The 13729-nt window shown below is 48.5% G+C and overlaps 1 protein-coding gene across 1 annotated transcript; it reads left to right on the forward strand.

The window, feature by feature from the left end:
* Positions 1-5219: 5219 nt before the first annotated feature.
* Positions 5220-6734, forward strand: LOC109291455 (C-C motif chemokine 4-like). Its single transcript, XM_019508530.1, has 3 exons — positions 5220-5397; positions 5875-5989; positions 6534-6734. Exons 1-3 carry the CDS (start codon positions 5325-5327, stop codon positions 6619-6621), a joined length of 276 nt encoding a protein of 91 aa, XP_019364075.1. The 5' UTR covers positions 5220-5324; the 3' UTR covers positions 6622-6734.
* The last annotated feature ends 6995 nt before the right edge of the window (positions 6735-13729 follow it).

Consider the following 13729-nt stretch of genomic DNA (forward strand, 5'->3'; position numbering starts at 1 on the left):
CATTTTCTGCCCTGCCTTGGCTTCTATGACTTAGTGCTCAGATGATTCAGTTTCCATTTTTTCTTTAAATAACTCATGGAAATGAAATGCCTTGGTTCTGTACAATTTTATCTACTTTTTATCTACGTTTCAATTAGTATTATTGGAATATTATAGCCATGATGGTCCAGGAATTATGTGAGAGGCAAGGATTTTTGTGGGTGATATCTCTTATTGAACCAACTACATATTTGGGATTAACCTAGGCAAGCTTTTGAATGTGAACCATTCTTCATTACAAAGGAACAAGCAGGTATAGCCCTTGGTTCTGAACCTTGGACTGAATACTGATATTCATAATCTACCTGATTCCTGAAATCTTTCTTCATATTATAAGTGATAATGACTCTCTTTCCTTTTGAAAGGCCTTGATCTTCCACCAGTCAAGCTCCCTTTTCCTGTTAATTGTTAGTCTACTATTCATGTGAATTTCTCTCTCCTCCAGTTTCACAGCCCCCACACTACTTTTAACAATCATTGTGCCTGCTTCTTCCTTCAAAACTGGTGAAGAATTCAAAAACTTGTCTAAATCTATCCCAACCATGTAGCTGATCCAGTAAAAGGTGTATCACCCACAATAACCCTTGTCCAGTGTTGGATTTACCATGAAACAAACTGTGCTGTGGCACGGGACCCCCAATGACAGGGGAGCCCCAAAATGCAGGACAAATCTGCCAAATAACTGAACTTAATAAGTGTTGCAAGTTGTGAAGCGGTCCAGGCCTTCTGCATTCTGTGAATTTCTTCTGTAAACTGTACTCTAAACATGGTTTTTTGAAGTAGTCTAGCAAAGAATTTGCTTCACCTTTTTTTTCACTGTCTTGAATGTTCTTTTTCTTGGCTGGGTCCCGAGGGGGGGAGGCCCAAAAATGAAGCTTCACACAGGGCTCCACTAACTCTAAATCCGCCGCTGCCCTTGCCTCTACATATTACCCCTAAGACTGAAGTATTGTTATAGCTAGGGTGGTCTAGGAAATATGCGAGAAACAAGGTCTTATTGGCATTATCTTTTATTAGATCAACTATATAGTTGAAGAAGATGTTTGTTAGATACAATTTCAGGCACAAAATGCCCTTCCTCAGGTCTGGAAAAGTAGCAGATGCAGCTTAAGCTAAATGCCAAATAAAATAATGGTATTTAACTATGCATGTTTCACTCCTTGTGTTTAATGGCTTGTATTTAACTCCAGCTTCTTTTCCAGTCCTGAGGAATGGCACTTTGTGCCTGAAAGCTTGCCTAGCATCTCACCCAATTATACAATTGGTCCAATAAAAGATATCACCAAAAATCCCTTGCTACTCCCTTCAGATTGAGTCACAAGAATGCTTTTTAGGGACTCTAGTAGAGTGAAATATGATTACCTTAAGGCCACCTACATGCTTGATAAATGGGGTAGAATCTTGCTTTTAATATTATATGGTTCACCTGCTTTCATAGATTCATAGATGTGAGGCTGGAAGGTTCCTTGGAAGATCTTTGGGTCCATCTCCCCAGCACCAAGCAGGAAAGAGAACTGGGGTCAAGTGACCCCAGCAAGGTGACCTTTCAGTCTCCTCTTGAAGATTTCCAGGGTAGGTGATTGCACCGCCTCTGGAAGGAGTTTATTCCACAGTCTGGACACCCTAGCTGTGAAGAAGCTTTTCCTAATATTGAGCCTGAAATGGTCTTCTAGGATTCTGTGACCATTACTTCTGGTTTTCCCCAAGGATGCCCTGTTGAAAAGTTATTCACCGAGCCCTCGATGTAATCCCCTGATATAGCAGTAAGCTGCTACCAAGTCCCCTCTCAGCCTTCTCTTTTTCAGGCTGAAGAGTCCCAGGTCCCTCAGCCTTTCCTTGTATGGCTTGCTGTGCAAGTCTCTGATCATACAGGTGGCCCTTCTCTGGACCCTATCAAGCTTTTCCATGTTCTTGGTGAAGTGTGGTGCCCAGAGCAGGACACAGTACTCCAGCTGTGGTCTTACCAACTCTGAGAAGAGCAGAAGAATCACTTCCTGCTTGGTTTTCCTGGAGATGCCTTGATTGATGCACACCAGAGTATTATTTGCCCTGCTGGCTACAGCACTGCACTGCTGGCTCAAGTTCATACTGTGGTCTGTTATTATCCCCAGATCTCTTTCATTTGCAGTGGTGGTCAGATTGGCGTTGCCAACCCTGTAGGTGTGTAGGGGATTGTTCATCCCCAGGTGAAGCACCTTACATTTCTCAGTGCTAAACTTCATCTGATTCCAATCCACTCAGTTTGCTAGCCTGTCTAGGTCCACCTGTATCTGCAGCCTATCTCCAAGCGTGACCACATTTCACCATAACTTGGTGTCATCCACAAACTTGGCCAGTGAGCTCTTCACCCCCACATCCAAATAACTGATGAAGATGTTAAAAAGTACTGAACCAAGCACTGGCTGCTGAGGGACACCACTGGCTACTTCTCCACAGGATGATACAGATCCATTCAGTAGGACTCACTGGGTCCTACACCGCAGCCAGCTTCCTACCCTATATTTACCTATATTTACCTGGGTCCTTCCTCCTCCCCTTCTTGAAGATGGGCACAACATTGGCCCTCTTCCAGTCCTCAGGGACCTCTCTGGAATGCCACAAGTTTTGGAAAATTTTTTGGGAGAGACAGAGGTGGCATTCTGCCACAGATGATGTCTCTTCCAAGAAGACCTCTCTCCCTGAAGTGTTTGCCATGGTCACGGAAACTGAAGCCCTCTTGGTGACACCACCGTCACAAACATTAGTTCACTTCCTCTATGCATCCTTCCCTGTAATTTCCTATTACAGATAGGCTGCCAAGTAATAAATTTGAAGTCTAACATTTCAAACAGTAGTCAGTATGCACATCTACATATGGAATTAATGCACAGAAAGCTTACTGCACAGTAAAATACTGCTCAGTAAGGTTTCCCTGGGAGCACATCTACACATGCATCTGTCAGCAGCAACTTTGCTCCCAGCAGGAGCAGTTCAGGGCACGGCTATTCCTGCCCTGCTCTGCTCCCATATGACAGCCAGTGGGAGTTCTAGACTGCCCTGGTTACCAGCCCCTGGCTGGCAAGGGACACTGGGGTCACGCCTGAGCTCTGGGAGATGTGGGGGTACTGTCCCACCTCTGGAGCAGCTGTTTCCCAGCCTTGTGCCCTGATTGGCCAATTGGCACAGGTGACTGGGAAACAGGTGCATGGGAGAGAACATTTTCCCAGCCCCCTGCCCCATTTTGGCTGATGGGGACACAGGGCTGGGAAACAGCAGTGATGAAATGGACACTTTCCAAGCCTCCTGCTCTAATCAGTTGATCAGTTGATCTGGGCACAAAGCTGAGAAACAGCTGGTGTAAAGCAATTTACTCCCTGTCAGCTGTCTACACGAGCAGTACTGTGCAGTAGCTAACGCCTCATCTGGAATCCTCTGGTCACATGGTCAGGACACAGGAACTCATAATAAGCTTATCGGGTGGCCATCTGCAATAGCAGAAGATTGGGCTCAGAGATCAAGGAAGTCCACTCTTATTGCGCAGTCCAGCATTGACGTCAGTGTGAATAAACAGCTACAATTTATGAAATGTGTTGTTAACCATGGAGACCATAAAGTTCCTCTTCAATAAAGTCCTGCCAATGGCACAGCATGGAAGAGAAGCAGATATTTCCCAGTTGAGAAGACAGAAGGTGGAGGAAAAATGATGGTCTGGGGCTCTGCAGGGCCCACCAAACTCAATGGCATTTCTCCCAGTGCAGAGTGAATGACCTGCAGATGGTGGAATATAGCCCACTAGGTGACAAGTAGCTTGCCTTCAAGCTGCTTGGCTGGAAATTAAATAAAAAGATGCAACATTCCCTGGTGCAGGTTTTACAATACAATCATCATTGGGAATTCTGGAACAGCCAGCCAACACCTAGGATGGTCTCTAAAGGGAATGGTGGGGAAGGAACGATCTGCAGCACTTGAAAGCCAAGGACACAGTGCAGGAATCTGGGAAATTTGGTCCCCTGACCCTGGGCCCCTCAGCTCTCTGGGAGCTTTATTCCTTGCTGAGGTCCCAGCCCCAGGGGTTTGCCAAAGGCAAAGATTAGGTGAAACTGCAAGCACAGCAGCATCCAAGGCAAGGCTTCCTGCCTGCTTTGGGATCCTAGCACTCATCATGAGGCCAAGGGACTGCTGGATGAGGGGTAAAATATACATATACCCAGTTACTAGACAGGAGATCAGAAATGCATGTTCTGCTGAGAGGAGTATGCACAGTTCATCACCTCCCTCCAACAATGTCAGCCTAGACAGGCTGCAGGGGGAATACTGCAGATAAGATAAACCATGGGACAAACCTGGATCCTTGTATCCTAACTCTCCTTTTCTGAGGATCAGTGGATAAAATGTGGCCTGAATTCAACCCACCCTTTTTGTGAACCTGAAACCCCATGAATTTAAGAGGAGAAAGGCCCTTTGAGACCATCCAACCTGAATGATACAGGTCAGAAAATGTCACCCAATGGCTGGCATATCAAGCATTTGCCTGAGTTAGAATGCATTGTTAAAAAGATACTGGTCTTGATTTAGAGACAGCAGGTGGCAGAGAAGCTACCACAGTCCTGTGTAAGCTGATCCACTGCCAATTTTAGATGCAGTACTAGAGAAAAGACATAGGAAAAATGGCAGTTTTACAGAAATCAATATCACATAATAGATTGACCTAGTTCACTCTTAAAATAAATGTTTCACTTCCCCTTTTCCCACCCAAGAATAGATTTAATATCCAATTTTAAGCCAATTTCTCTGAATGAAAACCTGTTACTCAAAGATTTTCCCCTCCCCATGACTCCAGTGAGAAATTGGCCAAGCATAGAAATAGCTGGAACCCAGGTCTCTGGCCTTCCAGCCTTGTGTGACATTTGCCATCACAGAAAGGGCACCTTGCATTATGCAGAATACAAACTCCCTGAAACAGCTCTTGGCACATTTCCTTTTTCCTCTCGCTTTATCTTCTGTGATGTTGAAACCAAATGTGCAGTGTAAGACCCACATCGCCATCCCATCTGTTGTCATATGCACTATTTTGAGATTTCCTGTGTCCCCACTAGAGGTTGGGTTTTTGCAATCAGAAAACTGCAACATGACTCAGCTCCTGGAATTTCTAGTTTCCCCAAACCACCCCTCCTTTCCACCCCAGAGTCCTTTATAAGAGAGCAGAGAACCCAGTAGTGCAGCACCAGGAGAAGGGTTTCAAAGAGGCCCTCATCTGCTCCTGCTCCTGCTCCTGCTCCTGCTGATCCTCCACATCTGATCGCAACATGAAGGTTACTGTGGCTGCCCTTGCTGTTGTTCTCATTGCTGCCCTCTGTTCCCAGGCCTCCTCTTCTCCAAGTAAGTTCTGTTATTTCTTCATAGGTCCATTTTCTCCCTGGCTATGTCCTGGTAGTAAAGGAAGAACCAAATTAGCTCCGTCCTGTGCGGCCATGAGGCCTCAGATCCATGTACATTTCTGCAGTGTTTCTGACTGATTCAACCCAGCTCTGTCACCACTGCAAAAGTAAAAGCCCTAGGAGGGTGAAAGCTACACTCAGCAGCTAATGCAGGCATGGAGCTTGCTGAGGGCTTGCAAGCCCTGTGAGTGCTGACCCCCAGCCACTCCCATTTGGCAGCTGACTACTGAGCCAAGGTGACACCACTCTGTGCTGTCACTCCTGAGAGAGAAAAATTCACTTAAACCCTGTAGTACCCCCTGGCTATTGCCAGATTCCTCCATGAGACTCTCCCCTCACGATGAGCAGAGGACTTTGGGGGCTTTCCCTCACCCATACTTAAGCCCAGACTCAAGTTTTCTATTTCTGACTCTTTCAGTTGGTTCGGACCCCCCGACTGCCTGCTGCTTCACATACACAGCCCGCCAGATCCCACGCAACTTTGTGAAGGACTACTATTATACCAACAGCATGTGCTCCCAGCCTGCCATTGTGTAAGTGCACCTGTTTGACTCCTAAAGCAGCCGGCTGAGAGGTTGAGGCACCTTCTGTTTAACTGCCACTGTCCTCTACAAACACAGTATAATGCAGAGAGAGAGGCTGGATCAACAGCCCCTGGAGAAAGATCAGCAAAAGACCTGACAATCACTGGTGACTGGAGACCCCAGTGAATCAGCCCAAACACTGAGAGCACAGTGTGTGTATCCTGGAGAACAGGCTCTGGAGAAGGGATTGATTCCTGGTTTCCTGGGACTGGAAAGCCTCTTTGATGAGTTATCAATGGGCCTGCTTGCCCCATGGGGTCTTGGGGTGAGGAAAGACAGTAAGTCAGGCTGGGAAAAAGATCCCAGGTTACTGTCATACGTGGCAACTGACTTCTAAGTGTGAGGGTCCTGCCAGGAAGCATATTGTGAGAACTGCTAAAGGGAGAATCCTCTGGGCAGAGAGAGAGCAGGGCAGGCCTGACTACCTGGGCCCTGAGGAGTAAGAGCCCTTAGGAGTAAGCTAGTGCTAATGTCTCTATTTCATGCTCCACAGATTTATCACAAGAAAAGGCCGTGAAATCTGCGCCAATATTGAGGAAACATGGGTCCAAAAGTATGTGAGCGACCTGGAACTGAACTGAGCAGAGATACAGAAACACTGAAGATCAAGATTCTGGAGACTGAGGACCATTCTGGAAATGAAAGGGTTAAATTTCTACATCAGTGCAAAGACATTGTTTCCAGCCAAAGGAGCGAAGATTTTAAAAGGAGCTAAATATAGAAAAACCCAAACAAAAAACAAAACAAAAGACAAATTTGAGACTCTGTGACTATAATTTAAAACTATTTAAGATACTTGGGTTGGTAGAAAATATATTTTACTACTAATTATATTATTTATAGAATGTCTGTGAGGTCCTGTGGAGTCTGGTCATTGACCAGCCCATTTCAGAACCCAAAGGCAAAAGATTATTTAATATATTTAATAGAGTCCCAAAATATGACTATTTGCAATGTAATGTTGAAGTATAATCTGAGTGTCTTGGACAGACCATGGAATAATGTTTACAGGGAATAAACATTTTTTACATAAAACTGTTTTGGCTTTGGTATAAATTATGTTGCTTTTTCATGAGTAAAATAATCAACAACTCACTGTCCAACTTGCACAGCCCAGCACATAGGTGTGCACTGGTAGGAATACACATACCACCTCTCCATACTCATACACAACTTCAGAGCACTGCAGCATAAGTACCAAGCTGTTCCTGCATGCACAGCCACACAGAAACACATCTGCACACACATACTAATGTGCACCTCACTGATGTACCTACAGTATCCCTGCACAGCAGTAAATATGGACACAGCTATATACACTCATCACAAACTAGCACCACCACCCCCATCACACCCGTATCTATCAGATCCTGCATGCACCCATTCGCCCACAAAGGGCACAGACAGAAAGGACAATTTTCACCTGATCTGGCCCCAGAAAGTCATTTACAGCTTTGACAAAACAGAAGTGAACAGCTGCAGACTTCTTTAAAAGGGCCCAATGCCATGAAAATCTGAACACTCATTGCATGGAGGTTCAAATGAACACTCTCCAAAATGGAGTGTGTTCTGTAACTTGTGTTTACGGAGCTCCTAGCCTGTCACTGTTTTCAGAATGGGAGGGGGAAAAGGGAACAGAGGGAGTTTGGTCTGGGGATTTTTCAGCCAGCACTGGAGGGTGGGTGGGCATATAAGAGCCCCCCGGAGGTAGGGGCAGGGACTCCAATCCACCCCTGCCCCACCCTCCAGCACCAGTTGGGGAACCTCAAGAACAGGATCTCTCTGCTCCCTTTCCCCTCTTCCATTCTGAAAACAATGTCTGGGCCAGGAGTGGGGAATGGCACTGCTATGGAGACTGGGCTGCCTGCTGGCAGCAAGCTGCTAGAATCCCCAACTTTTGAACCCAACAGTGAGCTGCTGTTGGGGCCAGGGGATTATTGCAACTCATAGTGCTTCCTAAAAAGCACTATGAGTTGCAACAGGGAGCTGCTCTTCTCTCTGCGCCCAAAAATGCATTCACCATACCTGCCACACTCCTAGCTTTTCATGCTCCAAGACATCCTCAGAGAGACATGCAATTGGCACACAACTACTCAGATGCATCTCTATACACATATATCCACCCCATCTACATTTCTACCTGCAGAGTCATATATATACGTACGCAGTACAGCAAACAGGAGATGGGATAAACCTCACAGGTCAGGCATGAAGTCTGTTTCTTGGGATCACTACCAGATTATCTCCTGTTGTTCATCCCCTGGAATTTGTCCAATGCACATTGAAATGCTCCAAGTGCTGGGGCTCCCTTTACTGTTCCAGGACCTTGAATCTAACAGAGTTTTATGGTGATGTTACAATATAATACTGCTTTTTGTTAGCTTTGGCAGATATGGAGAACCAACAGCCTGTGCATCCTCTGCAGGGCATTCCCTGGGAGAAGATATTAGGTAACCTTATCAGAATGCAATGGAGGATCCCACTCCCTGCATCAGACCTCAGTGACCAAATGATTCAAGAGGAAATAAGACTATCTTTTGCTGGAGAAAGCATGGATAGATTTGTATTGCACCCAGCCTGACCACTGAGGTCCCTCCAGACTATGGCAGCATGGCTACTAGGTGCAGTTGCATGGAGCTGATGTACACACACAGTCAGGCCGCCAGTGACAGTTCCAGCAGAGGCAAGTGTGTATAGCCCAAACCTGACAGCATCCAGCCCCAGCTATGTCTGAGGAAAGCAGAAAAAACAACAGTTGACCTGCCCTCACAGTAATTTACTGCGCAGTAAACCCACCCTGGACAAGCATCTAGATATGCAGCCATTTGAGAGAAGATTTGCTCTTCATGGCACTGGCATGCTGCCAGCCTTTGCTAGCCCTGAGCCACCCTGCTGCAGCAGCCAGGGAGAACTGGAGGCTCTGGCCACAGCTCCCTGTGGCCAGGGACCCTCTTTAAAAGTCAGCCCCACATGGTGCTCCTTAGCCCACTGCATCCCAGCCTGGAGCACACTTCAGCGTTCTGGAACGTTGCCCTGCAACTCTGTTGCCAGAGCCTTTGCCCACTGCATGATGGCTGCTCCACCCCAGGCTCCAGGAGTGACAACCTATGTCCCAGGCTCCTGCTGGCTATGCTGCTCACCATGCTTCACAACCCTGGTGACTGCCACCTGGTCCAGGTCAGCCTTGGTCCTGCCTGCCCCCTGTGCCATGTAGCCAGGCTCATCACTGTGTCTGAGGCTGCCTGTCCCTGCGCTAATGCTACCCAGAGCCTGTTCTGCTGCCTGGACCCCGGCAGGCGTACCAACTGATGCTGTCCATGAGCTTCTGGGGCTCCAGTCCGACTACCTGTGGGCCATCCTGGCCAGCCAGGACTGGTGGGTACATCACCACCAATCACCCCACCCAACACCAGTACACCACCCTCTTTCCCATGGAAACTATGTACAGTGCCCTGTAGGCCTTCCTGGGGTGGGGGAAGTGGGATGTGGGCACCTCCAGGATGGAGCCCAGGGACAGGTGCCCAGCACCATGGCCTCTGGCTGCACAACCGCAGATGCGGGGAGGGGAGGGGCATGCCCACCCGCAAGGGCGGGGTTTACCAGGTGGACATAGTAGGTGTGCCCGGTGACCTGAGTGTGTCCCTACTGGGGGTGACAACATGTCATGGGTGCAAGGGTGAGACACCTGCCTGGCTGGGCAGGGGCCCCCTACAGGGAGGAGCTGGAACTCATGAGGCTGGCAGTGTCATGGCTGGGCTGGCTTCCAGGGCAGGGCTGCGCACCAGGAGTTTGCGGGGCAGGTGCTGGCCCAGGCTGCTGGAGCTGGTGGACAATGTTGGGGGCAGGGACCATGATGGGGAGGGGTCCTGGTATTTCAAGGGGCCCTCCCCTGCTGACAGCTCATCACTGCTGCCAGGCCACAGTGGAGGCTCCAGCAGGCCCCCCATGCTGGAGAACACAGTGAGGTTCTTCCCAGGGTCCCAGTGCATGAGAATGTGGCCCAGTTGCTGCATAAAGGGCGTGGTCCTGCAGGCTGCCCCTCTCCAGTTCTGGCAGTTGTGGTTGGTGACGCTGATTGACTGTGCCTGCAGGGCCTTGACCTTTATGCACGCTTGACCACTGGCACGTTGACCAGTCATGCTTGCACTCCCGCATGCAGCCCGCCAGGCCCTCATAGATGTGGGAGTTGGAGTGCCCACCCCAGGTGAACAGGCTTTGGACCTCAGCCTCACTCCACATTACTAAAGGTCTGCGGTCTCATCCTTGGACCAGTTATGCCTCCAGGAGGCAGTGTGTGGCATTGGGGAAGACACTAGTGCAGTTCCCTTGGCAACCCTAAGGGACTGCGTGGGTCAGAGTCTGGGTCTGCCAGGTCTGGGCAGGTGCCTGTGGTGCCAGCACTGGGGCACAGCACAGGACTGGCATGTAGGCAATAAGGCTGAGCCAGGGGCCAATGCTGGGGTCTGGGCACGCTGCTGCGGCTGCCCTGGGGCCACTGCTATGGGACGCAATGGCCACAGGCAGGCTGCAGGTGGCACAGGCCCCTGGGGTCACTGCAGAATTTTAAAGGCCAGGCTAGAACAGGCAAACAGCCATCCCAGCCCCAGGGCTGGAGAAGCTCAAAGCTCTGTGGTCCCAGGGCTAGCCCAAGTGTAGCCTCCTGATTGTGGGGCTGACCGGGAGCAAATTTGCTTCGAGTTGGCATCTACACATGTGCAGTTGCAGTTACTATGGCACAGTTAATTTGCTACCAGCATCTGTAGGTAGCAAATTAACCCCACAGTAGACTAATCCCCTAATTTGTCATCTTAATTACACCACATCTTACAAAGTAGTCCCTTTGATCTGCTTGAAGCTTCCAACTTCACTATCTGAGCCTCCAAGCTTCTCACTATGAATCTTTCCTTTCCTATGTGTCCCCCAGTTGCCAAAGTATTTCACCCTTTTAAACCTGCTTTCCCTCCTGTCAAACTTGGCAGGCAGTGCCACCATAGTTTCATAGTTGGTAGGTTCAGAAGAGACCTAAGCAGATCATCAAGTCCAACTCCCTGCCATGGGCAGGAAGGGATGCTGGGGTCAAATGACCCTGACTAGGTGGCTGTCTAGCCTCCTTTTGAAGACCCCACTTCCCTTGGAAGTTTGTTCCAGCTCCTAGCTGCCCTAATTGTGAAGCAGTGCCTCCTGATATCTAGCCTGAATCTACTCTCAGTCAACTTATGGCCATTGTTCCTTGTTACCGCTGGTAGTGTTCAGGAGAACAGGGACTCTTCCATTCCTGCTGGTTCCCCTTGGCAAGTTTATAGGCAGCCACCAGATCCCTTCTCAGCCTGCTTTTGTGGAGGCTGAACAAGTTCAGGTCCCATAGCTTCTCCCCATAGGGCCTGCCCTGCTGCCGCCTAACCATGTGAGTGGCCCTCCTCTGGACCCTCGCAATGCTATCCACATCCCTCCTGAAGTGCTTTGCCCAGAACTGGATGCAGTACTCCAACTGCAGCCTGACCAATGTTGCATAGAGTGGGAGGATCACCTCCTTGGACCTGCTTGTGATGCATCTATAGATGCATGACAAGGTATGGTTAGCCTTCCTGACAGCATCCCCACACTGCCGGCCCATGTTCATCTTGGCATCAGTGACGACTCCAAGATCCTTTTCTGCCTCTGTGCTGACAAGAAGGGAGTTCCCCAGCCTGTAGGTATGCTGCTGGTTCTTCCTTCCCAGGTGTAGCACCTTGCACTTGTCTGTATTGAAACTCATCCTATTCTCATCTGCCCACCTCTGTAACCTGTCCAGATCTAGTTGTAGCCTGTCCATGTCTTCTAGCATGCCCACCTCTCCCCACATCTTAGTGTCATCTGCGAACTTGAACAAGGTGCTTTTCACCCCCTCGTCCAAATTGCTGATGAAGATAATGAACAATGCAGGCCCTAGGACTGAGCCCTGGGGAACCCCACTGCCCACATCACTCCAAGTCAAAAATGACCCATCCACCACCACCCTCTGGGTGCGGCCCTCCAGCCAATTTGTGACCCATCTGACTGTGTAGGTGTCGATACCACAGTCACCTAATTTTTTAGGCCATTCCTAAATTAGGCCTAATTTTTTAACCATCCCTAGTTTACAGGGGAATAACTGAAGCACAGATCGTTTTTGCAGCTTGCGCAAGATTAGACAGGAAACTTCTGGCAGAGGAGGACATTCTTCCTCCTGTGGTGTCTTGTAGATTCAAAGGCCAAGGGGGGCCGTCCAGTTCTTCCATTCCAGTTCAAGTATCTTTCCAATGCAAGCTCTCCAGTGCTCTGTATTCCACATGGCAGCCTGGCTTCCACTCACCAATTCCATCTGCTCTGTTGCTTCAGCAGCATCAGAAAAGTTCTATGGCATCTTTACCAGAATGTGTCTTGGATTCAGGCAAGTGGCCATGCCAAGAGAATATAGAGCAACTGGATGTTAAATGGAATAAAAAATACACCACTTATAATGTTATGAAAATAGCATAAATACCAGCTTGGTGCTAGGTCAATTACATGGAAATAGGCTTTTGCCTATTTCTTTTAATCTTATGTATTTCCTTGAATTTTGCATTGCCTTAAGAAACTCCATTTTGTACTGTTCTATAGCTTGACATAAGTGTTTGACTTTTTACTCTTTTGTACGCTGTATGTCTGAGGGTGTGTTTGTGGAAAAGGAAGACATCAGCTGGCTGCTGGCACAAGAATTCAGACAGATAAAGTATCAGACAAGAAGAATCCACCCCACAACAGCGAGAGAACAACAGCAATTGACCTTCAAGAAAGAACACAACGATAACCCAGCAAAAGCCCAGAGGACTGGGTGAATTGACAAGACTATAAAAGATGGGGCGAGACATATCAATTTTGGGTCTTGTTCTGAATGTCATCCTGGAGCATCAATTCATCTGATGAGATGGACTGGCAGGAGCCTGGCTCCTACTCGTGATCAACTTGGCTGGCTACTAAGATGATCCGAGCACCAATAAGACTGGTAGCATATACCAGTGCAGAACAGAAATTGGGGTATGAATGTGGGAAGTGTGTGTGTGTGTGTGTGTGTGTGTGTGTGTGTGTGTGTGTGTGTTAAGCACTTAATCAATAAATGCAGCATCTTGCCATAGTTTATAGTTTCATAGTTTCTAGGGTCGGAAGGGACCTGAGTAGATCATCTAGTCTGAACCCCTGCCATGGCAGGAAAGAGTACTAGGGTCAAACAACCCCAGCAAGGTGTTCATCTAACCTCCTCTTAAAAACCCCCAGGGTAGGACCTGCACCACTTCTCTTGGAAGTTGGTTCCAGATCCTAGCCACCCTGACCGTGAAGTAGCGCCTCCTGATATCTAGCCTAAATCTACCCTCTGCCAACTTGTGACCATTATTCCTGGTCACTCCTGACAGTGCTTGGGGAACAGGGACTCCCCCAATGCCTGCTGATCCCCCCTGACTAGTTTATAACAGGCCACAAGATCCCCCCTCAGCCTTCTCTTTTGGAGGCTGAACAGGTTCAGGTCCTGTAGCCTCTCCTCATAGGGCCTGCCCTGCAGTCCCCTGATCATGCGAGTGGCCCTCCTCTGGACCCCTCTCCATGTTGTCCACATCCCTCTTGAAGTGCGATGCCCAGAACTGGACGCAGTACTCCAACTGCGGCCTGACCAGTGCCACATAGAGGGGGAGGATC

This window comes from Gavialis gangeticus, unplaced genomic scaffold (assembly GCF_001723915.1).
Source record: "Gavialis gangeticus isolate Ggan-Ray unplaced genomic scaffold, GavGan_comp1, whole genome shotgun sequence".
NCBI lineage: Eukaryota > Metazoa > Chordata > Crocodylia > Gavialidae > Gavialis > Gavialis gangeticus.

Excerpts from the sequence above, each read along its gene's own strand:
- LOC109291455 (XM_019508530.1), top strand. The coding sequence starts at position 5,325 with ATGAAGGTTACTGTGGCTGCCCTTGCTGTTGTTCTCATTGCTGCCCTC. Across the intron at positions 5,398-5,874 it reads CCAGGCCTCCTCTTCTCCAA|TTGGTTCGGACCCCCCGACT; the intron begins GTAAGTTCTGTT and ends TGACTCTTTCAG. Across the intron at positions 5,990-6,533 it reads TGCTCCCAGCCTGCCATTGT|ATTTATCACAAGAAAAGGCC; the intron begins GTAAGTGCACCT and ends CATGCTCCACAG.